This window comes from Lepisosteus platostomus, chromosome 4 (assembly GCF_059453375.1).
Source record: "Lepisosteus platostomus isolate fLepPlt1 chromosome 4, fLepPlt1.hap1, whole genome shotgun sequence".
Lineage (NCBI taxonomy): Eukaryota > Metazoa > Chordata > Actinopteri > Semionotiformes > Lepisosteidae > Lepisosteus > Lepisosteus platostomus.
This window is the reverse complement of record NC_142614.1, coordinates 57,363,793-57,391,780: the sequence shown is the minus strand read 5'-3', so window position 1 is coordinate 57,391,780 and position 27,988 is coordinate 57,363,793. Positions and strand designations below refer to the sequence as shown.

Here is a 27,988-nt window from a genome sequence, read left to right as displayed (position 1 = left end):
ATTCAAACTGATTTATATTTGAATCCTAACTTGGAAATCCTAGTGTGTAGTAAAGATGATTAATGCAAATAGCTCCAATCCCCTGGGACTTACTATGAGCTTACTGGGACTTGTTCACATACTTGTTCACATATACCTTTCATCAGCATTTGTAAATGCAACTTCTGAAAAGATGTACCCTGATGGGCAGCAGTCTCTTTGAAAACAGTTTTTATATTCTATGTTTTGAAAAACAATACATTTTTGAAAAGGACAAAATGATTGAATACCTTGTGGTCAACAAATTATGCGTTCATGAATTTAATGGGTTTTAATCTTGTCCATATCTATTGGGAAGGTAAAGAATATTCAACGTTTTTGTCTATAGTTTCTTTACATTTAATGACCACAGTGCATCTAGATATACTGTATACCCCTTTTTTACTTTAAGACAGAGCAACATGGTTCTTCTTATGTATACTGTAACTATCTTGGTTTGTTAACGGTAGGTAGAGCATCACCCATAGTTCATGGGATTATGCCTAATAATCAGCTTCAAGGCTTTAGAACAAAAATAGCATCACTAAGAAGTGGAGCAGACCTAGAGAGACAAACAATACTGATTCTCCTTTGTAACAGATACTTCACGACTTATTTTCAACTTTGTGGTCCTTTGTAGTTAACAAGCAGTGTCTGGGAGTGTTGTTGATGGTAAGATGGCAATTTCTTCAGTGAACTTTCTATTAGCATTATTTCTGTGCATTGATATTATAAAGGCTTTATGCTACAGTACATTTACATCTAGCACAGAAGAATGTTATGCTTGTGTACAATATAGTCAGCTTTACAATTAACATATAAAAGCCTACTTTTCTTGAGTTGCTTTGTGTTTTTATACTACAACTAAAATACATATTATCAACTATTGTGTTCACATACACCAAAAACATAAAAAATAATATTTTTCTATTAGTATTTTGTAGTATTTGCGGTTGACTGCTGTTTAATGATCATATAGACTTTTTTCTTCAATGCTATTTGCTATATGGAGCTTGTTTGATATTAACAGTCACAGGGCCTGCTGGAATAGTCAGGGTTGCTGAACAGTTTATTTAAATATGCTGGGTTTACTGAAAGCCAGAAACAATGACAATGAGCTGTTTTTTAAATAATTTGTACAGGTGGTAATAGAATTCTAGAGATTTTTGAAATGTGATAGGAGATGCTGATTTAAATATCATGAATCTTTTTAGTCAAATTGTCACCTTTATACTGCATTTGATAAATATTTTCTTTACAGGTTATTTTAAAATGACAACATACACTAGTTTTAACTTTTTTAAATAGTGTTTTAAATGTTTGCAAAGATAACTCATAAAATACATATACTTTAATATATTGTAATTGTACATTAAAGTCTGTGAAAAATAATTTCAAGAATCAAAATTAGTATAAACAACATTTTTGTTAATAAATATAGAGGAAACTCTATAATTAATTAAATACAGAGGAAACGTTTTAGTTCCTTGGTATAAGATCCAGAATTATTCAATAAGTGGGAAAATTGTTGTAGGGAGAGATTGCAGACACAATTAACAAGTAAAAAAACATGGAGTTACCTCTAAGGAAACCTTAAGGAAACCCTTAATGTTCTCCATGACTCGTGAAAGATGCATTTCACACTTTTTTACGATATGTCTGTTTTATGGTTATACTTTTGAAATTGAAGAAATCTTCTGAAGTCATATATTTATATTTATTATTTTGAATGCATTAAGAATATTTTATGATTTTCTAAGACAAGGACATTAATTCATTTTGAGTTAAAAAAATGCTAGTTGGAAAAGTCTTTGATGGTTTCAAATGCAGGAAAGAATTGCAGCAGTAGGGTTTTCGCTAAGTAGATCTTAATAGCAAATAATTCACCAAACAGTTTTTTCAAAAGGAGATGTACTGTACAGTATGTGTTTTTCATGTGTTTTGCATGTAAAACAGTGTGGGTGTAAAAAAAACATCTATCTGTACATCTGAAGCAAGTATGACTGTTGATGAAAGCTGCCATGTTTCAATTCAATTAGTACAACAGTTCTTAAGAAGAAGATTTTGAAAGATTTTTTTTACAAATGTGCAGGTCAGGCCACTGTCTTAGTTGATGCTGAACAACAGTGTTTGTCACAGATTAGTTGCTTATCTTTTTCCTGGATACTGGCCATGTTTGAAGTTGCACAGCTGTCTAGTCTTCAGTAAGGTCCGGAACTCTGGGGAAAAAAAAGAGAAATACTTATAGTTACAATATGGTGTGCTATGCTGGGAAGCCTAGTGGTAGACTAGTAGTGGATTCTGATTGTTTATAGTATATTTAAGACTATTTTATGGGTTTAAGCTTGATACTGTACATCATTCAAATGAAAATTAAGTACATGTTCTATTTTGAATCAGGTGACCATTTTGGAAATTATTCTAAATCTACAAAAATCTACATGTGAATCCATGTACTGTAGGTGTGCTAAATACTACCTTAAGGGAGACAGCCCTAAGCATGAAGAAAACAGCTTCATAGCAGGAAAAGAGGAAGGCAGTTTTCTATCTTTCTTCAGTATTTCTCTAAAGACTTTAAACCTTCTATTTAGTTTCATGAGCAGTGACGTGAACTGCAGATTTAATTTATATACAGTACACATATATTTTCATTTATTTTATGTCATCTTAGCTAATAAAAATAGAAATATAAATGACTGCTCATCATTCCGGAAATTTAATTTGAAAGGTTACATCTTTTAAAAATAGCATTCTCCATCACTGACATTTTAGAAAAAAAAAATGTTTAGGGGGTGAAGGCATCTCTGTCTGACATTTTGACTGTATTTGAGTCTACACAACCCAAGGGTATTCGATTTTTCTTAAAGGTTTTATTCCAAAATGACTTTGGCAAAATAAATGCTAAATTATGCTTGGTGTTATTTAGGTAATGCGTAAATTACAAATCAAAACAGATAAAGTGCATCCTACTGTGTCTTTCTACAGATAAAAAACTTTCAAAAAGTTTTTTTTTTGCTTTTGCTTTCCACCAAAATATAGAGCCAATAATCGCTGTGATAATCTTACAGGGCTTTATGTTAATAGCATAAAAAATTCAGTTATTACACTCAATTTAATATGGATATATGAAATCAATTGATTTTTTTCAATAATAGTACCAGGTAAACCAGGACAGATGTATACATGCATAATAAATATCTCCACTCCAGGTGCCAAACCTGCAATAAGACCTGTTTCCCATAATCTATTGTAGAAATATTTCTAATGGCTATGCACTTAATGCATTATTATCGTCTATCGTTTCCAGTGTGTCAAGGGTACACAATCTATTGAGATCTTACAAAACACTGAACCATGTCAAAGTGAGGCTTTAGATAACAGATGACGAGATTCCACAGCCATCCCCATGGGTCAAAGCATCTTGATATTTGACGTCGATGAGGGTTATTGCATTAGCAGTGCAATATGGCCACCATTCACTCCATCCTTGGGGATTAAAGTAGCGGCACAATTCCAGTCTCATCCATTGATCTGTGAAGAGCACAGGCAATAAGCCAGTTAAGTGATGTGCCAAGCCGAAGGCACACTTTGGAGGGGAAAAAAGTACACGCATATTTTCAGCACGTGTTCACAAGACTAGCTGTCTACGGATAAAAGTAAAACCACCTTTCAGCCCATTAACGGAGCTTAATTGTTTTGCACAGCAACATTTGAACACCCTTGGATTTCATTATGGCGCTAAGAAGAACGTTTTACAAACTTAAAGGCTGTGCTAAAAAAAGAAGAGCACTGTGGCCGCACGAGGTGAAAAGGAGAATTGCCAAGATGTATTTTTTACTAATTAAAGCTTAGGTTCAGCTGCTCTCTTGAAAACCACTTTTAATACTGGGTGGTATTTATATTAATTAATTTGCTGTATCATTGTAACGGAATTAATCACACACAAAAAATGTATAATGAATTATTGTTTTTCCTTTGAGCTTACAAAATAAGTATTTTTAAACATGTAAGCTTTATCATATACAGTACTGTAAACTAAAATGAAGGTATGGGGAAGTGTGTATGTTTAATGCAACATTCCTCTTAAGGACTATGACTAACTATTCATCTTAAGGACTACGCAAGGACATTCACTTGAGTTTCTCGTGTCTAAAGAGGCAAATGCCAAATACTGTTATTTTATTACAGCATGCTGCAGTGGGTGAAGCTCAACAACAAAACAGGTCCTGCTTTCCATAAGTGGCAACTTGTAACAGAATCGGGCTGTGAGATTCCCCTTTTCTGGTAAAAAGATAATATTGTACGCACTGCAGTTTTTTACAATCTATCACTTTTAAGTGGGCACACAAGCACAGTCATTGTGTGTGTCCTGTGATGGACTGGCATCCTGTGCAAAATGTATCCTACCTTGAGCCCATTCTCTGCCTGGTTAGGTTCTGGGTTACTGACTCAATGTATTGGACTACGTGGTTATTGAAAATAGCTGGTTCGACATTTAGTTTCCGAATCAAAGAATCAACGTGAAAATGTTTATATGTAGGGATTTGCCCTTCTTGTTACAGTATGTTAATCCCTGGGTTCTGTGGCACAAACGACAATGAGCAAAAGAAGGAGGAGAAACAGCAAGAGAAGGAAAAGCTCCAGCAGTACAAAATGTGAGTGCTCTGTTTAAGATGGCTCTTAGCAGGACTCTGAGGTTAAGCCTTTAATGACTGTCTGAATCAGCATTCATTAAATGGAAGGGCACTGATTTGCGCACATGACACCCACACTGGCCCACAAAAAGCACCTCTAATGCTAAAGACGTGCTTGTAAAATTCCATCACGTGAACAATTTCAAGATTGCTAAGAATCTCAAAGCAGAACCTGTGAAATACCTTAATTGATATTATCCTCTCTCTTCAAACAACAGTTGTACTGTTCAAGCAGTGTTATTATTCATATTGTATGTACAGGTATGTGTGAAATAGGATCAATTTATTTTATTTTAATCTTTTCTCTAAAACTGTGGGTTAATTCAGTTATTAAATTATTGATGTAGTTTTGAGTCAATATTAGTTTATTGAATATTATATTTGAATACATTTCAGGTATGTCCATAATATTAGTTTCACATCTGAGATCTGTATTTAATGAACTGTACACAATTTTCATACCCTTTTAGAACACATGATGTGAATGTTTCTGTCCATTTTCAATAATACACAATTCTTCAAAGATACTTATAGCTGTAAAACATATTTTACAGCCTTATTTTATTTAATGTACACTTTTGTCTTATAGGGTTATCTTTTCCCTTTAATACCTGTATATTTTGTCATATTTTAAAATTATGTAAAAGCTTTTATCTGTTAGTTCATATTCTTCACTGTATGTCTATGCTAAAAGAAACGTGTTTTACAATGTTACAATCAAATATTCACTGAAACAAATTAAATCATTGTATATTTACAATTGTTTTATTAAAACAGTTCTAATATGACACTTTTCAATAACTTTCAGACAGCCACTCTCCATTTCAATTTCAATATCATAGCAGTGAACCCATAAATAAAACGCCAGAATACGAAAATGACAGAACTTCAGCTGAAAAGGGGGAAACGGATACAGCACATAGAGAAAACTTTGTACTGGAAACTGATGATGAAGAGGAAAGTGAGCCTCATTTCCAACACAAAAATAAAAGGTTTAGCCATGACACTCTTCAAGACCACTGTTGGAACAAAGACAACCACACAATTCCACCACCCGATGAGGAGAACAAAAAAGGAGTTAAAATAACAACATCAGTGACAATAGATGATCAAGAACTGTTGACGTCTGGAAAAATAATCTTCCAGCAGTCCCATGAACCCACAGATAGAGAAAAAATCAACAAGACAGTGACAGTCACCACCACCAAAGTGAAGTATACTGTTGATAACTTGAAGGTGGAAATTAAAGAAGTGCTCCATTCAGATGACCCAGATGTAAAGTCTACTTTTACAGTCAAAAACAAAGAAGGGAAGAGAACAAAAACTTGTGTTAGCAGTCAATGGAATAAATGTCCTTCTCCTAACAATGATGTGCACAATCAGCCCTGCTCAGTTAATACAAATATAAATTCTACCATACAGAGCCAAGACAACAGAAACCAGAAAATACATAACTTTAATCTTAGTTTCACTGATATAAATACAAACTTTGCAGAGACTGCAAAGAATTCCATCAAGTGTGAGGAGGACACAGAATGGTATAAAGGCTGCTGTGAAGATCTAAATAATAATAAGTACAGGTTACATAATCATCAACTACACAGGGACTACAATGACATAGACTACCCAGAAACTGAGGGCTCTTGCAGTCTTTATACATTGTCTGACTGCAGCCTTCACTGGACGGAACACTCAGCTCCTGAGACACTATGCACAGAGGTAGTATCAGAGATTCCTCCACCTCATGAGTTTGCAGACGAAGATGAGACATTAATAGATGACCTCACAGGGGACATGGCTTCATGTGAGATTGGAAACTGCTATCACTCAGGAAACCAGGCAGAAGCAGCTACTGCTCTGGGTGGATTTACATCTTCTGAGGGCACAAGATACGTTTTTGACTCCAAATGCCAAGACTCTTTGGATAGTGAACAGAGTCCTAATGCAGAAAATGTATCTGAATGTGATAACTACGACCCCTTATTGATGGGACCCAAAATGCCAATGAGTAGGTCCAGTTTTACAAAACATTTTATCCATAATCATGAAGGGAAAACTTGGATGAGAAATAACAGCATTGCCATTTTAGAAAGCAAGCCTATTTCATCCTGTTACTTTGAACAACAGTCTAAGAGAAGAAAGACATTCCCAGAAACTGCAGATTGTTCCAACAAAATGCAAGACAGCTTGCCATTGTATAGAGAATCTATTTCTTCCGGCACACTTTCCTCCTTTTTTATGAAAACACTTCCCCTTCAGTCAGGAAGATCAGGGAGGTTTTATTTGGAGGATGAGAGACCTTTTAAGTTTTGTGCAGAACGCCGGAAGTCTTCAGAGAATGGCACATGTCATAACCCAGGAAGGAGTGCATTCAGTATCCATAAAGCATTTCCTTTAAACCCTTCCTTGTCAGGGAAAAGCAAGAACCCGTTTTATCCTTCTGAGTCTGAGGAGAGCACAGATGAGGTTTTTGCAAAATTTGGACATCATTTCCATGAGGAATACAAAGAAGATGAAGAAACTGTCATTCTAGAATCAAATTCTCAGATGAATTCATGCAAAGATATAGTAGATGGAGACTGTTACCATATCGGAACTATAGAGCAGGGTGAGTTCACTGAGAGTGGCTTTGATGAAGAGATGGTCGATGTTGATGATCATAATCTTGAACTTTCTGGGGATTTCCAAATTACAAGAAAGGATTTACTTATCCATGTCACACCACCTTCCCGAAGCTCCTCCATTGAATATATTAGTGATAAAAGCCATGTCAGCACTCCACTTAATGGACTTGAGGATATCACAGAGATACCTGAATCTAATCTGCATGAGAAAGAGAATCCTGACCTTGAACCAAAGAAAAGACGAGGTTCAGTGATGACAGTTATCATAGGAGACTCTGAGCAGAGATTTATTCAAAATGACAATAAACCTCAAGAGACGTCGGTTCCTGAGAGGAATCACAGAGACAGCTTAAGTACAGTTTATAACTTTCCATCAGTGTCCCCCATTTTAGATGTGGATGAGATGGAGGCGGACAGCAATGGTGATTCACATGTTGAAATGAAATTGTCCTGCCAGAGCTCTCTTGCACTTGAAACAAGCATGTCAAACCAGGCCCTCGCTGAGGTTTTAGAAGAGCAGGTATCCACAGGACCAGCTGAAGGAAGTCAGGAGATATCCAAGAATACAATAACATTGAAACAGACCTCTGAGCAGTGCAATGTAAGCCCTTTGAAGGAAGATCTGAAAGAAAATGAGAAAATTGAAAAAGAGGACACTATGACTGTGCCAGAGACATGTTGTTCCAGTTCTGATTTATGCAAGAAAAAGCTGCAAAAAGAAGATTCAGCTGAGAAGCCAAGTGGCCCAAAATGTAAGTGTTTTTTTTTCTGATTGGGAATTTTCCACCCAGTTCTAATTAATTCTGATGGTGTTTTAAAATAATTTATGATTATATAAAATGTTGAAAATTAAATTTCAGATATAAAGATATTTATTAATTTGTTATATATTAATATATATATATATTTCAAATTAAAGGTCCATTCCTTCACAAAGAACAGGATTTCTTTGGGGGACTCTTAGCAAGTCAAAAAAGGACAAAATTGTTTATACTATAATATGTTGCTTGGTCTGATGCTTTGTCATAAATAATGGTTTCTAATGGTTACCTATAACATAATAAAGTTTAGGAGGCCATCTGGTCCATTTGGTAGTTAGTATCTTATTAATCCAAGGATCTCCTCCAGCTGTCTCTTGAAGAAAGCCAAAATATCAAGTGCATATGGTTAGCACTGTAGATTGTTCCATACTCCTACAATCCACTGCCTGCTGTTCTCATTTTTAAATGGCATCCTCTTCCACTTGTGTCCTCTGGTTGGTGTTTCACTGTTCATTCAGTGAATACTTGTATCAGGTTCCCTCATAATTGTCTGTGTTCAGTTGTTAAGATCACCCTGTCAGTATAGTTCAACCTCTTAAGCCCCAGAATATATCTGGTTGCTCTTTACCAAGTTGATTCTAGATCAGCAGTATCTTTTTCTGTAACATGGTGACCAATATTTTACACACTATTCTAAATGAGATCTAATCAGTGCAGGCTACAATTGTAATATAACATTCCTGGATTTCCGTTGTACATTATTGATTTCATAGTCTAAAATTTTAGCTTCTTTATTGCGTTCACATATTGTCTGGAAGATGTAAAGAATGTCAAACAATGTAAACAATTCAGTTTTTGTCAGTGTGCATTTATAGTTTGTTTTTACTGCCTGTATGCAAATTCCTGCACTTGTCTACATTAAACATCAACTGTCAGATTTATTCCCATTCTTAAAATTGTATCTAAATATCGGTGTTTCTAGCAGTCATTTAAATTTAATAATTTCCTGTCTTCCTTGGTAAAAGCACAATTCAAAATAAGCTTTTTGTAATACTGTTTATGATAAATACATGGTAATTTAAATAAATGTTAAATGAAAATAGTAACAGTATGTTAAAATATTATCTGAAAAATTATAAAAATTTAATTATCTGTTAAAGCAGGTTAATCTGTCTGTTGAACATGTCCTCAAGCAAATGTTTCTTTTTTAAAATACTGAATATTTCAGTTTAAATATGTCTTTCTTGGCGTAACTCTAACGTAATTCTATTTCCATATTATAAAGATTTTCCAGGCTCATCTTGAAAGTACAATTCCCTACAATAACATAATTACAGCTTCGTTAGTTAGAAACACCTGGTGTCCGGTGTATTTCAGCACCCCAAGATAAGAAAACAGAGGTCAGAAAGCACCTGAAGCCACCTGCAGACCCGGTGCTGAAAGACACACGAGCTGCAGAGAGCGTCCAGGAAGATGAATCTGATCACTGGGCCAAGAGGCGCAAGCTGTTCAAGGAGAGCAAGCAGTGGAGTTCAGCCGGCGGGAGCTCAATCACCAGCAACATCACTGAAGAATCAGGTTAGTCCAGCTCCCAGACAGTCAGGGGCTGAGCAGACCACCCACAGTCAGCACCAAGAACTCATCATCAGAGCGCAAAGGAAGCAGCCTCACAGTAAAAACATACACTGTACCTCCCCTGGGGGCGACCCAGGAGGGATTTAGATCTACCGTGAAGACTATCTAGCAATTTCAGCATTTTGAGGACATCCTGCAAATGTCTGGGATTTACAGATGCTGTGTCAATGCAGTATGCAAATCTCACTAATTATTTTATAGGATAATGTTTGTGGTTTTAGGTATGTTGTGGTGAAACCTGTTAACTTACTGTGACAATTATTTAATAATTAGAAGTATCTATTTTACATAGCACCATTGATTTCTGTTAGCTATCTTTGCCCCATATGTTGACATAATAGACTATTAAAAACATCAGTAATGCTTTCTTTCAATGAGGTTAAAAGACTCATAGAAGTTCCTGAAATATGCACTGCTATGAAAATATCAGTATTGTATCAATACTTGTAAACTACAAGAAAGGTATTGCTATAGATTATTTTTTACATATTGCAAGCATAATATTGGACCTAAAATCTTATAACCAAATTTCAAGTTAGAATTAAAGTAATGTATATACAGTATACAACAGAATCAGATGCTACAGTCATTAAGATAGCATTTTAGCTTCTTATCTTGCTTCTTATATTCACATGTATGTCTTACATATTATACCCTATGGTTCTTTCTGCAATCCGATCTAGACCACTTTGCTTATGGTAAATCAAACATTCATTTTTATAATAATATGCAACTAATTAGCTGCATACAGCATGAACAAGCAGACTAGGGTCTCATCTCATTTGTAAACCTTCTCACATCCTTACTTTTGTAATTTGAAAATAAATAAACTGAGATGCCATTTGCATGATGTACAGCATTGCACGAAAGTTTATGAAAATTACTGAATAACCTTATTTTCACTTTTATATCCAGTTGTCAGGCTGTATTTGCTCTGCTTTAAGGGATTTTCAGTATAAGATAACCTTGGTTTCTATGCTATGTACTGTATTGTATGCCTTGAGAAACCCATTAGGTTATTCTTGCCTACTGAAAATGTACAGCTGTGAAGATGTTAAAGAGTATAGTCTTGCTGTTAAGGGTCAGATAATGCTGGAATACACATGACATCAAGATCTCCTCAGAGCAGACTCCTTTAGGATATTTCTAACAGCAGAAATTTTTGCCTAAAATGCCCGAACAGTCAATTGCTCTTCTTTATTTCATAAGCACAAAAGCTGATACAGTGATGACTGATGTACTGTATAGTAAGTGGCTGAAATCTGCATTTTTTTTCTTTTTAATTCATACAAAAAAAACCCCACAAAATATACACCAGTCCGTCACAGGTCAGACACATTCACACTCACTGCAGGGCCAGTTTTTACAGAAGCCAAGTAATTTCTTGGACTGTGGGAAGAACCCGGAGGAAACCCATGCAAACACAGAAAGAACATACAAACTCCATGCTGAAAGTACCCCAGAAATTGAACCCAGGACTCCAGCTATAACCACTGTACCACTATGCTACCCCATATTCAAAAGAATTTCCCCCCAAAATGGTAGAAGTATCCAATTACTGTATTTCCGCAATGCTTCCACATATACAGAATGCTATAAATTTCTGCCCTTTCAATCAAATTAGACTCTACATAATAAAGTAAACCAGACTGGATGTGATGCATCATTACAAAAAAGTTACCTTCCAAGTACAAGTGGGCTCATTTTATTTTCAGTATACATTTTAATTTTTGTGTTTCATTTTTGTTATACAAGGAGTCACTTTATTATTCTATATTTATACTGTATACTATAGGAATCTATAATTATACTGTATACATTTTCCAGATTTTATCAGGGAGAATGTGTCCCGAAACATAACTGAAGAGAACGCTTTTTAAATATTGTAGTGGCAAAATTGCTACAATATATTGTATTCCTTCTATCAAAATTAATTTCTAATCTTAAAAGAGGATATTTCACATTCATTTAAATTGACAAAAATGTTCTGCTCTTCTTATGATGTCCTATTCGGTTAAATTACAAATGATCTGTACATAATTAGTGAATACTCAGGGTCAGTCAAAATGCTGTTGACAACTTTGACAGTTTATTACAAATTAATTACTGTGACAAAAAAGGTTTAATATCAAAGTTTCTAACAGTTACCTTACAATCCTTCGCCATCTGTGGAGGAGAAAGCAAACTTTCTTGCCAACAACATTTTGACTAACCCTGTATGAATACTGTAGGAGTATTTATTCTGAAATTATTTAAACTGCTATTATTGCAAACAGAGGTCATTCAACTCATTGCGTGACTTGTCAAATGAATATTCTGCACCTAAAATAATTTGGGATTGCCATAGCTAAGGGGGGTGAATATTGATGCAGTTAACATATTTTAGGTTTAAATTTTTCTCTGTACTTTTTTCTGTTATATAACTACAGTATATACTATATATCCATTATTTATTTCTCCCATAGAAGTGTTCAGTTTGAGCATTTATGTTTTGATTAAAAATATGTATACAACATTTGTGAGTTGACACAATTGGACACCTCTGTGGTTGATTCCAGTGAACTCAGAGGACACTCGCTCAGTGGATCTGGCAGCGCGGGAGAATGAAGACAAGGGCTTTTACACAGAGACCTTCCATTCAGCCTCCTGGATCTACAGAGGAGACGATGTCAGCCCAAATGACAGCCCCAGGTGTCTAAGCAAGAGGCCTCGGCCTGTAGCAAGTATGGACAAAACTGACTTCGCTTTTAGAAAGTTAAGCTACTGTATTTCTACTACTGTATTCTGTAACTAGAGTTACAGAATACTTTCTACAAATGCTTTTGTCCTCAATTATTATATTACAATGATCATCAGGATCGTAGGAGTCAATAAGTATTAATGTAGGCATGGTAATTAAATAACATCATATAATATACATTTGTGAAATTTTGAACAGGCCACTGAGTACTTAGTGGAATGATACTTCTGGTTATGAAAATGTTTTGTATTTCTGATACTTATTACTTCACTGTTTAAAGAATATACAATAATATTTATATTTATGTGTAAAATCCTGTGGAAATAGTAAAGCCAGTATTATCTGCCATGCATCGTTCAAGAACTGTAGAAAGGTATTTATTCATCATTCCACTAGTCTCTTCCTCTGCTCAGTTACACAACCCCATTTGTACAGTAATTCATTTCAGACATCCTTATACCACTGTAGCATGTCCAAAGTACTGCTCGTGGCCTAACTGATTTCATATTTTGATACAACTGCAGTTCGAGAGAGAACTGTGAGAATCACAAAAGGAATGGGAGACTATCCTTGGGGATTCAGAATCCAGTTCTCGAAGCCTATCTTGGTCACAGAAGTTGACACAAGTAAGTCTATTCTGTCAGGTGCCCTTCATTGAAGAGAAAAGGAAAATCAGATTAAATATCAACAAATTGTTAATGTAGGAGGAATGTTAAGACGTAGATCCAATATCATTATTAATTCCAAAGACAAAGACGAGTCATTTTTAAAATGAATTTACAATAACAGTGCTTCATGTTCATTAATTTAAAGATCAAATCTGTAAATTGCTCCAGTATAAGGGGAATGGAGAAATTTGTTCTAGCTTTGTTCCCTGAAAATGTAGAAAATTAGTGTCTCACTAACAACAAAATATTGTGTGTAAATGACTAATTTAAATAAGTATTTAGGTTATAAGTGGTGGTATTATAATACAATATTACAGAACTTTTGTAGCTTTAAACTATTCAAATTTTATATCAAAGAGTGTCAAATCTTGCAGTGTTATTTTTAAAATACTTCCAGTTTATATCTTCTAATGCGGAGTCCTAATGTGGGGACCATTGCAAGTTATACAAATCTGTTACTTTGTTTAGAAGAAGATAATAATATTTTTTAATTATGTTTAAATTATTTATGCAGTAGGTGCAGGTCTCTGGTGAAATGCCAGTAACTTTCTGAGTGTCAACATAAATACGGCCACAGGGTGGAGCCGTTTAAACATCTGATACTCATTGTCCTATTTGCCTTTTTATCTTACAAAAAGCCAACCTTTTCTCTTCAGATTTACTGATTGTTTTATGTTTAGTTTTATTGAAAAGGTGAGATGAAGTTTTAAATCAAAAATAAAGGTAGCAGCTTACCTATGCTATAGCACAAAGAATCCAGGTGTAGCACATTTGGGCTTTTACGACTCTCCACGTTAACATCCTGCAGTGAAGTCCATTACATAAGTGGCTTCCAATGGGTTCCGAGTTTGAGCATTCCCTCTATTCCCGAACCTGTCCTCAAACCCTCAGTGCTGTTCGTGTTTGTAAACCTGTGACCTTGAATGTGTCTGCATTGGTTTCAGATGGAGCCGCGGAGGAGGCGGGCCTCCTGGTGGGAGACATCGTGATGACCGTGAATGGAACAGATGTCACCAGTGTCCCACACTCTGAAGCAGCCGATCTGGCCCGCCAAGGTAAAATAGCCCAGATCTTCAGTAGTGGTGCTGCAGGGCTTGGTTTTCGGTTGTGTAATCTTCTTCACTGTACAACTGTGTTTAGGAATTGGGAAACACAAACCATTTACAGTATATCTTAAGGTGAGATTTATAAATACATGTAGTGCCATGCACATAACTGTATAGGTGTGTTTTTGACTGTACAGCTGTGCTATGAGGCTTCTTTGGAGCTTAGTATTGCCCAGAGATCACCAGCTGCTGGTAGTCTGTGTGTGATGACAGCTTAATAAGCACTCTAGTCCTTTTGCTGATAAGGTCATGAGGTTCCCTTCAGAAACAGCAGCTATATTTTGAATCCTTGGCTGAGACTGTCTACCTACCAAAGATATGAAGTGCCATCAGCAGCAGGAGTCCTCTTAGTCCAGTGCTGTATAACTCTATTTATTCACCTTGCTTCAGCAACCTCAATGGTTGTCACACTTACTTGAGCTCATCACCTACTGTATAACCCAATATCACCTATATTGTATATAGTCCTATTTCACTGGTCAAAGTTATGCTATAATTATGAGCCCAGAAAAGAGTGAAATACACTTTTCATATAAAAAACAGAATTAGAATTACCTTTTGATAGTTATGAAACAGTGACAAATAGTATTTATATATTTCAATTTATTTAACCTATGATTAATGTTAAGTTCTGACTGTTTTTGAAAACAACATACATTAACATGAACGCAGCCCCTTAATACAAGAATTAAACATACAATACCCCATTGCACTCTTGATTTGTGCAGCCAAGTGAATATTTTCTTAAATTAGCTTTAAATCTGAAAATCTATCTATACAGTGCATGGTAAAGTCAATGTCATCAGATATTTAAAAATAATAGGGCAGCACAGTGGTGTGGCAATTAGCTTAGCTGCCTCACAACTCTTGGATCCTATTTTAAGATCTGGTCTGGATCACCTCCTGTGTAGAGAGACCTGGTTGACCCAAATCGTGCACCTGAACTAATTTATGAATTTACCATTGCAAATGCTTGGAATTTTATGGCCTTTTAACTTAATTCATCTATAAAAGTATTCATGCTCAACATTCTTTCATTTGTAACTCAACAAAATGTAAAATTTGAAGGGTTGAATGCTTTCACAAGGCTCTGTACCAAGTTTAACATAATGTTCAAATTCCTGGCCATTTTTTGCTATTGTTGATTTCATGTGTGAATTTCTAAAACTTTTATTTTTTCTCGATATACTATTATGGTGTTTGACCTGTTCCTATTTTCACTTTCTCTGCAGGGCCAGACACTCTCACCTTAGTGATCGGTTCTGACATCAGCAGATGCCCCAACACCCCCAGACCAGCGTGTCGGGGATATCTGCACAAGCGCACGCAGTCAGGGTTCCTGAAGGGCTGGAGAAAGAGGTGGTTTGTGCTGAAGCATGATGGTTGTCTTTACTACTACAAAAATAAAAAGGTATGCAAGATAATGTCAAAACCAAAAACATACAACTCATAATTTGGTAAACAGCTTATAGTGATACAGTCATAGTGAGTTGCTTTTCTAGGTTTAATGAATTTTGAATGTCATTGTTAAAGTTTACAAATGTCAGGTGAAGGACTAATTGGTGTGCCACTAGGTGGCAATGTGTATTAGTGATTGCAATCACACACCTTCACAACTGGTGGTGTTGCTTCGATGTGGTCAGAACTCCATTTTATGTTGTTCTGATTGTTGGACTTTTTTGAAAATAATAGCGATAAATCCGCTAATTTGTGTCATTAGCATATTCCAGTGTCACCTCATTTCAAATAATGACCCAAGAGACTAAAGAAAATAATGACACAACTCAAAGTACAACAGGCTATAAAAGTTGGAATGGTAATTTGTGTGAAACAGGTGTTTATTTGTAAGAGTGTGAGTGTTTTATGTGTAATTACATTATTCTCTCATCTGTCTGTTTCTTTTTGTAAGTCAGTTACAATCAAAGTAGAGCAGACTGACTATGTTAACTATAAATAGCACAGTTTAGGTGTTTAGGAAAATAACCTGAGTTGTATTTCTGTTGTCCAGGATGAAGGGAAGTGTCGAGCCCTGGAGTCAATGAAGTTAGAAGGGGCTGATGTGGGGCCTGATACTACCCTGGGAAAACCATTTGTGTTCAAGTGTTGCCCTGTCTCTGGGAACCGAGTTTACTACTACTGTGCAACATCAAACCAAGAAATGAAAAGGTAAAGATGAGATACCTAAAGATAAGTACATCATGATTAATCACTTATAAAACAGAGAGAGCTGTGCCCAGTAATGTCACCTTACTTCGGATTCTTATTCATTTTGCTGATGAACAAAGTCCAAAAGGTCATAACTGCGGCTCTATGCATCTGGAGTGCTGCTCTGTAAGAAGGTGTCTGTTATTTTCGCTGTTTCAGGTGGCTGGAGGCAATGGAAAGAGCTGTCCACCCTATCACTCAGGTACAGTTTCATGCACAACTTTACTATCTTCCACTATTTTCCCATGAACACAGCTACTTAAAGCTGTGTTCATTAGTTAGTCTATATGAGTGCCCCTGGCTAATTTGTTTGTTTGCAAAATGAGGTTTACAGTATATTATATGAGGTCTTCATTTAAATTGGACAATTAGGAAACAAAGCAAATTTGTGCCTGTTTTCTTACATTCCAAGGCGTAGGGTCTCCAGATAATAAGCCAGAGCTGACTGTAGCCTTAAAGAGACTAAAATGAGTATTAACAGTACAAATGTATTCTGTATTGGGTGACATGTAGTGTGTCCAGCTTAATGTATATGATGTATCTTGTAGAACAGGCCTAACACCGTTCCGTGAAAAGGCCTCATGGATTTATCTATGTTGAAAAATAAACCTTTACTAACACTTTTTTCATGAAAAATTATTTTGATATTTGGCTTGCAAGACGTATTTCTAAAACTACTGAAGACCTACAGTAGAATGAAGCAGTTTGTTTAGAACACACTTAATGCAGCAGTGTTGTTTCTATAGTGCTCATGGTAAACGGATAGCCCTGAATGGTGTCTCAACTTTGCTTTGCACGTTTCTAACTGCTTCACCCTTACTCATGTTCCCCTTCTCTTTTTAAAGAGCCACACCTTTGTTATAGTGTAATTTAAATCTGAAGCTGTGTGCCTTGCGGCATGCATTATAATGTTCACAAGTACATACCTATTTCTTGTTTGACAGATGTTGCATCACCGGTTTTAAAAGGGGTCACGAGCTCCAGTTCTCTACAGCCTTATGATACCCTTTGTAATATCTTCCCCAAAGAGTTTAAATAGTATATGAATATTCCTGATATAAATGCATTGTATTTCTCAAGTGTTTCAGTATATTATTTAACATTATAAATGTTAAATGTTAAATAATGCAAATTATTTCATAATACAGCAGTTTCTTCTTTGACTGTCTACTGTTTAAAAACAGGGCAATTATTCAGAACTAAGAGAAATACTGTGGACTTGTGTGCATTAAGTTTTGTAGTTAATTTTGAGAAAGGATCCTTGTAAAAACCTTACAGTACTAATCCTATTCTCTTTTTCATCATCATCACAGATCTGATAATCTAGTCTCCTTACCTTGATTCTTCAGATTTCATAAGTGTCTTATGTCACTGTCTTAGTACAATATCCCTCTTTCAGCTAATTCAAGAGGGACCTTATATATAGCTCTGGACAACACTGTCTTGATGCAGCATCTCATTGGAGCAATATCTCATTTTTACCACAGGGGGTCCTTGTACTCCTTCGTACAAAAAGACTTTCTTCTAAGAAAAGCAAAATAGGACACAGAGAAAGACTTAGACATTGCATCACTTTCATGTAAGGTGGAGAAAAAACAGTTTATTAAAAAAAAATCAGTGGACAAATATCTACTTTATTTGAAAATTATTTTACTAAGAAAACACAAAAGGATCTGTTTAGCCTCTGGAAAAAATGATCAGAAAGGGCATCTTAAAAATGAAGCAGTTGTGTACAGTTCGTGCACAGATTTTGGAATACATGAACAGATATATTAGCAGTAGTCTACAGCTCAGAACATTGATTTCAAAATCTACTTGTCAATTTTTAAGGACTTGTCAGACTCTTTCTGGCTTTCTGCCTCCCCTAATTAACTTATTTGTTGCCTGTTGCCTTTTCCCCTATATACTATGCAGTTACTTTACTGTGCCAACATTTCAATGTGTACAGTTTGTATCATGATGTGCAGTACCATACATCTTTGTTTACCATGATTCAACATTTATTTAATTGAAACGTGTTGCATGTTACTCTGTCTATAGCATATTATGCCACTGTACACTTGTACTTAATTGCTACATTCTGTTGACTTTGTTTTGTACATAGATTGTCACAGTACATCAGCAAGGTACTGTAGCAATATGTGGAGCATGTATCATGAACATTTGGCTGCAGCCTCCTCTGAAAATTAAATCTTTTTGACAAGAAAATGATTATGTCTTGGTTTCGGTATTATTTACCAACAATAGATTGCACATGTAAAATAGAATAGTTATGTATCTGGGTGACGCTGCAAAAAAGTGCTTCTTTCCTTTTTGATGACTGTAGTTGAAAGCCTTATAATCCACATAATAGAAGGTTTACAAATAAGTGGTTAAAACTGGGGCAGTTGTTGCCAGAGTGATACTTAAGACACTGCTAATACTGTTTTCTCTTGTAGAATCATGTGTGGGTGGATGTCTCTCGACATAATGCCAGCCTTCCCCCGCTGGCTATCAAAAATCCTGAATGCCTTGGCCTTCTTCATCAAATGGACAAAAACAAGGATGTGTGGGTACAGCACTACTGCATATTAAAAGATGGATGTCTCTATTTCTATACTGGCATTCGTTCAACTCATGCTTTAGGTTTGTATTCGAAATGCAAAATGTTTCCACTGTAGAAAATGCCAGCAAATGAACCAAATACAAAGCTGATTGTTCCAGAACAGTTATAGCAATACACCTCGATCTTTTTGGTACTCGGATGGAATACATCAAAGGAAGTTCTTTGTTGTCACGTTGTTACTGAATAGAGTGTTAGTAGACTAGTAGGTGGCACTAGTCCCACAATACCAAAACATTTCAAAATCATTATCATTACCCCAATCTATTGACAAGGGGGTGTGGTGCCATAGATGGTATTGCCTCTGAGTCAGTTATTGAACTGATTTGGATAGTGTGGACATAAAATACTGTATCTGTGTTGCTGAAGATATTCTGAAGATATTTTGATAGAATCTGCAGTGCCCTTATCAGGCTGAAGCCAGTTTGCCTTGACTACGTTTTATCATAGTCCCCTTTATAGTTTGGCATAATGAGGCAAAAGACAATGACATTTTTAGAAATAACCTATATACCAGATCTAAAACCTAAGCAAGATCAGGTCTAGTCCATACTGGGAAAGAAGATCCCTTTGGTGGTGTTAGGGGACCAGTTGGTGGCCTCTTTGCATTACACCAGCATTTCTAAAAATCACTACACTCCAGTATGGTAAGCCAGGGCACTGTGCTCCAGGAAGTGTCACTCCTTTATTTTTTCATAAGAGCAGGAGGTTTAACCCTACTGCCATGGCTGAATTCCCCGTGTGGCTTAAAAATGTCACCTACCTAAAAGTTCTCCCCAAAATTCAATTGGTTCAATTCAATCTCTCACTTCTCCAGTAAGGTTACTGGCTCTAAGTGGCAAACACACCATGTACTGTACTGTAGGTACTGTAGTTCAGTGGTTGATGAAGCTGGTACCCTCCTGTATGTAAGATTATGATCCTCTGAAATGAAAACCAGTGCCAAACAGTATATACATGTCATCAATTATAATTTTAAAATATATTTATATTTTTCACTTCTTTTACTTTTTCTAAATGTATAACACTATACTGCACATCAATGGAACTAACTAAATTTTTCACAAGTTAAATCTTCCACTCCAGTAAGGATCCAGAAATTACTCAACTGCCTGGAAACCTCAGTGATTTAATTTATTATCGTGGTTATTTACTTAATACCGCTGATGTAAGCATTAACCTTTCTGTGCACTTCCTTACTCTGCACTTCTCTCTTACTACAGGAGGAATCTACTTGCATGGTTACATTGTGAGTGAACAGCCATTTGGATCCAGAAGGTCTACTATTGAACTGAAGCCCCCTTCAGAAGAATTTAAAACCTTCTACCTCTCTGCGGAGAATGCAGCCGAAAACAAACGGTTAGAAAAGTTTTGGTAATTAGCAGGGATAGCACCTTTGAAAAAAAAAAAACATCCTTGTCATCATAAAAAAAACCATCCTAAAAACGTACACTTTAACTATGGAGATGTGCGTGCTGATTAAAAGCATAATTCCAGAGAAAGAGAAAAATCAAATTAATACAGAGGAATCTCTTTCCTATCTAGACAGATATGACAGGCAAACAACATATACTCTAATAATCTCCGTAATTACAAGCTATTAATCTACAAATTTAGAAAGCATATGCTTAACATTTAGGGATGTATAATCTTATATTATGTGCTTAGAAAAATGAAGCTACTGTATAAGCCCATATTCTGCTGCATTAAAATGCCCTACAGAGAGTTTTAATAATCATTTTTATAATGTTATTGAATACTGAAGAGCACTTTTATAATAAGTTTCCATACATGGATAATAAATTGAAATTGAAAATTGAATTACTTTTCTACTTTGTTTTCTCAGCTGGATCTTAGCGCTAAGAGCCTCGATAAACAAATGGCTGCCTTTACATCAGGCTATTCAAGACTTCATGAATCGCCCACCTGAAGAGACCAGAATGTGAACATGAACAGCAGACCATACTTTTCACACAGCTAATGCTGCTTTCTTCAAGTGCATTGTCTCCTCAAAGTTCTTGTTTAGACTGAGACACATTACCTTTCGGCTTTATAGAACAAAACTGTAGATTTTATACAAATGTATTTGTCTCATATAAAATACTTTAGTTGTAAAAGTATTCCACATACTATAATTCATACATCTGGTACAAGTATCACCTAATGTCAGTTTCCTGTTTTTATATATTTTTTATTGATGTGACAGTCTATACTTTAATTTGGGTAGTAAATTTCAATTAAAAAAATTAAACACCTCAAATGTTAAAAATATGAAAATATATAGGTTAATATATTAATAATGTATTTTACATACAAGAATCTACTTATCCTTCTAGGAAACATTTTATAATACTTTTACTGTATGTGTTTTTTTAATAAATAGTGTTTATCCATTTTCACTCCTATTACTAGTCTTTTTGGTAGTTTGTGAACAAATATCAAAAGTATAAATTGGTGTACAACATAAATTATTCAAAATTGCTCATTTATTTAAACTTGATAGAACGTTCTAAAAAATAAATCCTTAAAAATAATCTAAAAAAATAAATGTTGAGATCTACTCCCTAAAATATTTTGCCTGGATTAATCCAAAACTCTGACCCACTCTTCCAGTGTTAATTCTAAGCATCTACAGTGAAACTTTTCTATTGCTTAAAGCCTCCATAATGTAAGTCTACTCAGTAAAAAAAAAAAAAGATGTAATTTGTGATTGGTAGAATTGCCAAAGTTTTATTTTAATCCTTCAAAAAACCCTATTTTTATTACCTTATGAGGTAATTCCAGATGCTGATGAGAGTATTATTACTACTCTACTATAGGTAGTAATCACAGCTGGAAATCTGCTGGTATTAGTCACACCATGTAAGGTACAGTTCAGTAAGTATGCTATTAACCTATTTTAGCCAGAATTATATAATTCTGCAACTCACAACTGGCAACCCATGGAAGTTAAGCAGGTGTGAGCCTGGTCAGTACCTGGATGGTAGACCACCTGGGAAAGCTAAGGTTGCTGCTGGAAGCGGTGTTAGTGGGACCAGTAGGGGGTTGCTCACATTGCGGTCCATGTGGGTCCTAATGCCCCAGTATAGTGAAGGGGACACTTAACTGTTAAAAGGCGCCATCCTTCAGATGAGATGTAAAACCGAGGTCCTGACTATCTGTGGTCGTTAAAAATACCAGGGCGTTTCTCAAAAAAAGTAGAGGTTTTACCATGTTGTCCTGGTCACATTTCCCCCTGGCCTTTACCAAGCATACCCTCCCCATCTATGAATTGGCTTCATCACTTTGTTTTCCTCCCCACGGATAGCTGGTGTGTGGTGAGCGTTCTGGTGCAGTTTGGCTACATTACATCATCCAGGTGGGGCTGCACATTGGTGGTGGTGGAGGGGAGTCCCCATTACCTGTAAAGCACTTTGAGTGGAGTGTCCAGAAAAGCGCTATGCGTGGAAGTGTGAGGCATTATTATTAGCTTCTCATGGAAAGCCCTACTTCTTCAAATGGTTCAGTGGAAGTCAAAGTTCACAAATGTAAATTTCAGGGATGTAAATTTATTATAAGCACATCCTAAACTTACCCAAAACTTGTTCACTTGAGGCATAGACATGACATACCATACCTGCTATTAGTTGAGACGTAGTGTTCCACTTTTAATTCTTCTACTTCTCTAAATCTTTCTCTCACCTCTTGAGTTTGCCACATATCCTCAACCACAGAGTGGAGTTTTTTTTTTTTAGTTATGGAATATCATTATGTTAAAATACCTGTACATAAAACATGAATCATCAACTGTTGTGCTACTAACTGGGTCAACCTGTACAGGTATGTGGTCTGAGCTGAGGCTGATTGAAAGCATTGCTTGTTTACACCTGTTTTATGTCATACAGTAACTTGGATGGACCCAGGGTATTGTTACCTGCTTTACACCTGTGATCTAACTGGTTTGCCAGGAGCCTGTTAGCCTACAGTGTTGTCTGTAAGATCTACTGTACATTTGTCCTCCCTCAGATGCACTAGGATTATTGCTGGAATTTACAACACAAATTACTGTAGATAGATGCACATTTTCGAGGAAGCATGTTCATTGTCTTCATTTTGCCTATGCTGAAGGTACAAATTTGCAATTCCTAATTGGGGGTGAGGTAGGAAATATATTTCTTAATTCACAAAAATGTTTTAAAACACTTTATAGCTATTAAGAATAGCAGTTGGGGTCAGGAACTGTTTATTAATCTACAATATTTCCAGCTGGTAGAGTTCAAATATTAATACAAAGGATTCTACTCTAACTACTGTAGGCAAATAAAATGAAAACAACATTATATTCAATGTAAACTCAATCATGTTTCATGAAGCCTTCATGTATGAAATTTAATTACTTAAGCTTAAGCTGCTGCACTGTAGAAACCTTAATCAATCAATTTTAAAGAAAGAAGACAGCTTGGATTTAAGGTCATCCTTTCACCCCTGAGGATCCACGGTACAGTACAGTATATACTTACTGTCTGGTGACTCAGACATGTTCTTTACACAGTGCTTGGGAAAAATAGTATCTATAGAAAATGAAAATAAAATATTAGCCCAGGTGAAGAACAAATTGCAATTAGTTATGTATAATATATCTTATATTATGTATCTGGAATGTGGACACTCAAAGAAATAAGATATTGCAATTTTTTCCCCATTTTTTTGTGATATCTTGACTTACAGGCACTGCCAGAATATGAATCATTGGCTGAGATGTGAAACAAACCCAGAATGTTTTCTCTATAAAATGTACCACATTAGTGCTTTGTAGCAGCAATGCTTATTAATAAACTACTGAATTAAATCTTGTATTTTAGTAAGGCCTCTTTGTGGCCTCAGCTACAGAATAGCCTTAGTGTGCCTTTTGGTGATTAGAATTAATAGAAAACCCATGTGTAAAAAACTTAGAATCCTATCCAAGGTCTTCCACAGAACCAGACTTTATGACTACTTAACAGGCCCTTGTTGTGACTAATCACTGGAGGTAATATAGTTGGATTTTCAATGACATGCTTTAATATAGTCATATTCAGAAGTAGCAGTTACACCCAACAGCAAATCAAATTTCTTCTCACTCATCTAGACCTCAGTTCAACTTAGTGCATGAACTTCTAAAATCTAGTTAATCTGAACACTTTTGTAACTAAGGTACAACGAATGACTCTGTGGGAGATTCCTTCCTATTTAAAGAACATGGTTATTCACTCTTTCACCGAGAACCAGCTCACACCAGTTTATGCCTTCTTTACTCTGCTCACCTTCCACACTTCATTAGACCCATACAGTAATGGCACAGATTGAAAAGAATGGTTTTGAGGGCACCAGGTGTCAAGGACTTGGTAAAGTAAGGGTATTGCATTTGTTTTTTCTTTTCTTACTCTTCCCATTGATCCAAGACCCTTGCTCAGACATTCATTAATTACCACACAGCTCAGAGGTGACGTGGGGTTTGTGAGACAGGCTTAACCATGCCTGTAACAGGGAGGGGAAACTCTAGAACAGGGTGCAAAGTGATAATGCATTGTTACACCTGGCCATCAACAGGTAATGTACTGTATGTACAGACAGTTTCTCAAAGAGCCCTGAGCACTTTGCTCTGCCCACACCCAAAACATCAAAGGAACCCTTCCACCCCTCCTGAGAATGAGTCACAGCCACAGCCAGAAGAGTAACTACACTCTACTGCCCACTAGTGGCACTATCATTAAATTGAATCTACTACATTCTGTCCCCCTTAACCCTGGCATTTATTTTTTAATAATATTTCTCTCACCAGAAACCCACCTGCATCCAAACCCATCCTAACTGTTACACCCCTTTACCCATAGACACCTGGGCTTGTAACAATATGGTCACTTAAACATTGGGTTACACTTCTTAAAAGCCTTTCTGAAAAGAAAAGTTTTGAGTCTAGATTTTAAAAGCACTCAGACTAGGTGACACTCTGGTATCCTTGGGGATAGAATTCCAGAGCTCCGGGGTAAAGCAAGAGAAGGCCCTGTCACCCTTAGAATATAAATAAGTTTGGGGTGCATACTGAAGACCAGAGATGGACAAATGGACAATTTTGAAGTCGACTCTAAACCTAATCAGAGGCAAGTGCAAGGTCAGGATTTCAGCTGCCAAATTATTAACATTGTGGAAGCTGATAAATATGAATTTCGAATGTCTCCTGAAAAATAGCTGGACCGGATGACTTGCCAAATTGTTAATGATTGTACATAAACAATTCCTTGTGAGTGTTCATTGTGATCTGTCTATTTGATTCCTCATCAAGCACAATCTGCCGATGTGTGACTCATATCTAATTTTGTGAATTTGTCTCCACCTGTGAAATCTGCCAGCACATTTTCCATTTTTGGTAATGGATACCTTTCCAGTTTGAAAAGCCAATTTACTATCAGCTTGGAATCATCACAAATCCTTACTGACTTGTCTGGTTTAAGTACAGAAGCTATGGGAGCGGCCTATTCTGCAAATTTCACCACCTCAATAATGTTTTCTCTCTGAAGACTGTCTAGCTCTTCTTCTACCTTTGTCTTCATAGCGTAAGGCACTGCCCTTGGTTTAAAAAAATCTAGGTGGAGTCTCTTTGTCTATGTATATTTTGCTGGAGGCCTTGTAACATTCCCAGTTCCTCTGAATGCTTTTGCATTGGTCTGGAACCTACTGCAGGGTGACTTTGTTTTTTCCACTAATCTTATTTACTGTTCCCCAATCTAAACTCAATTCTCTTATCCAGCCACAGCCCACCATGTTGGATCCCTGTCCTGTCACTACCACTACAGGCAACTACTACTTTACATCTTCATTGGACAACATGGTGTAACACTTTAGCTGCCCCCAGTATACAGTATACAGTACACTTTTTTACCTGTATAGGGTTTTTTAACTGCAGGGAACAATTCTGATGTTCTGGAAGTTGTGGATTGTTCTACAGTGTAGCATATTCCGGCTTGTTCACTAGGGTGACACTGCTCCCAATGTGGACTTAAAAATTATCCACAGATTTTCTTCTAATTGTACTGTGATGGGAATTACCATTGAAATAGTTGGTTCCATCATGCTGTAAGTGGTGAGCACATCCTCTTCATTCTATTTAATGAAATTTTGTTGCTGCTAGTACAGTATGTACAGTATACAGTAAGATTAGCACAGGAAAGCATTAATGGGTTAATTTAAATTTAATACTGTACCGATTTGTCTAACAACCACATATAGCTGTTGTGCTGTAAGGATTCACTGTGCGCCCATCAGATTTTCTAGTAATAAGAAGAAAACATTTAAAAAGTGATGATGCCTAGAGACCATGACACAGTGGTGCCTTCTGTGGTACACCAACTGACAACTCATGGTATTGAAAGTATTGAAACCCACATAATGCCAATTCAGTTTCTCACTAGTTAGGTCAAGAAGACTGTAAACATTCAAAATAGATGCATAACTTTGAGCCCCAAGTCCATCAACAGAATGTGTAGTGAAACCATTTATCCTCCCTGATTAGAGAATGTTCTTTATCAACTACCTCCTGCCAAACACTTTAACTAAGCTATTATTTTCTAAAAATGTCCAACATTCTCAAATGTTTGGACACATAACTGAAGAAATTGCAAAAAATGGAAGCCCATTCATAAAACTCTCCCTGGAAATGCTCATAATATGGCAAATAATTTCAATCTTTATGTGCAATTTAAATCACAAATTTAATTTCTGACTGGGTAACAGCTTAATAAAGAAATCAGAATCCAACAGCAGAAGCACTTCGATAATTTAAAGCAGATGGGCTATTGAAAAAAACATATTTTCCTTTCTGGTAGGTTAGTTAGTATTCAAATTTAACATCTGAAGCTCAGTTTGAGTTTGCAAGGTCTGTTATTTAACTTCTGTCAATCCACCCACATGCCTGATTATCTGGAGACAAACAATAACAACAGATACTCCAGTGCTCTAAGCTGCTTTCTGGTAAATGCACTATGGATTTGTTGGTAATCTGCTTTCTTTTCAAAAGCACCATAAAGGAAATAGGGAGAGATGTATCAACAAGAGGCTCTATAACTGAAATTCCATTTCTAATGCCTTGTAGCATGTTGTTCAAGCAGCATTGTTTTTTTAAATGGTAAATGAAAAATTATCTTTGGCTACTGGGCTTTGTTCAATGAAAAACAGTTACATTCCAGATGGTTTCTGTGCAGTTGATAAATCTGTTGTTTTTTTTGGAGTAACATGACAGACCTACTGTACATTATATCTGATCTCACTTGCTTGGTTAATGGCTTAATCTATCAGGAAAATTTAATTGTTTAATTTTTTTCACCAGTGATTTATTACTATACTGGTACGATTACCAGTAATGAAAGGACTAACTAAAAAATAAGCACAATTCATTCTTACTGTTTACTGAGTCCCAATGATTTATTTTCATCCACAGAATGGAAGGAATCATGCAGAATTAAAACATACTTTCAAGGTCGGATCCGTCACGAAACATCACCATCTAAATAAAGCAACAGTTACCTAACACTTGGGAAAGCCTTCTTGTAAATAAATAAAATGGACAAGCTTTTAATCTGCCAAGTTATACAAGAGAAGTCGATTGACAAATGAAATCTGTGAAGCTTGCAATGGAAAATCCCCTATCTGCCTCACTCACTGAACCAGACAAATAGAGCCATAGTTGCTAGGACACGAGTTAATCACGACAAAACTGCTTCTCTTTAGGTCAAGAACACTGCACATGACAGCATATTCATCACACTACATAGATTGCACTGAAAAGGTCTTTAATTGCATTTGGAAAATCAATAAATAGTTGCAAATTTACCACAGAGAAACTGGATCACCTGTTCTAAACTTTAAAAAAGTGCTTTTGCATTGGAAACTAGTAAAATGAAATCAACTTGCCATTACATTT

At 35.9% G+C, this 27,988-nt stretch overlaps 1 protein-coding gene and 1 long non-coding RNA gene across 2 annotated transcripts; one reads left to right on the top strand and one right to left on the bottom strand.

Annotated features, from left to right (window-relative positions):
* The first annotated feature begins 55 nt into the window (after positions 1 to 55).
* pdzph1 (PDZ and pleckstrin homology domains 1) lies at positions 56 to 21,458 on the top strand. The gene is made up of 13 exons (XM_088629999.1): positions 56 to 690; positions 4,581 to 4,673; positions 5,521 to 8,088; positions 9,475 to 9,675; positions 12,291 to 12,455; positions 12,997 to 13,098; positions 14,085 to 14,195; positions 15,479 to 15,657; positions 16,255 to 16,412; positions 16,611 to 16,653; positions 18,890 to 19,076; positions 20,277 to 20,412; positions 20,900 to 21,458. Exons 2-13 carry the CDS (start codon positions 4,616 to 4,618, stop codon positions 20,997 to 20,999), a joined length of 4,008 nt encoding a protein of 1,335 aa, XP_088486125.1. The 5' UTR covers positions 56 to 690; positions 4,581 to 4,615; the 3' UTR covers positions 21,000 to 21,458.
* LOC148673480 (uncharacterized) lies at positions 17,671 to 27,701 on the bottom strand. The gene is made up of 4 exons (XR_015936031.1): positions 27,469 to 27,701; positions 23,553 to 23,603; positions 22,670 to 22,814; positions 17,671 to 17,975 (listed from the first exon to the last, which is right to left on the bottom strand). It is a non-coding gene; the product is annotated as an uncharacterized LOC148673480 (long non-coding RNA).
* Between the last annotated feature and the right edge of the window lie 287 nt (positions 27,702 to 27,988).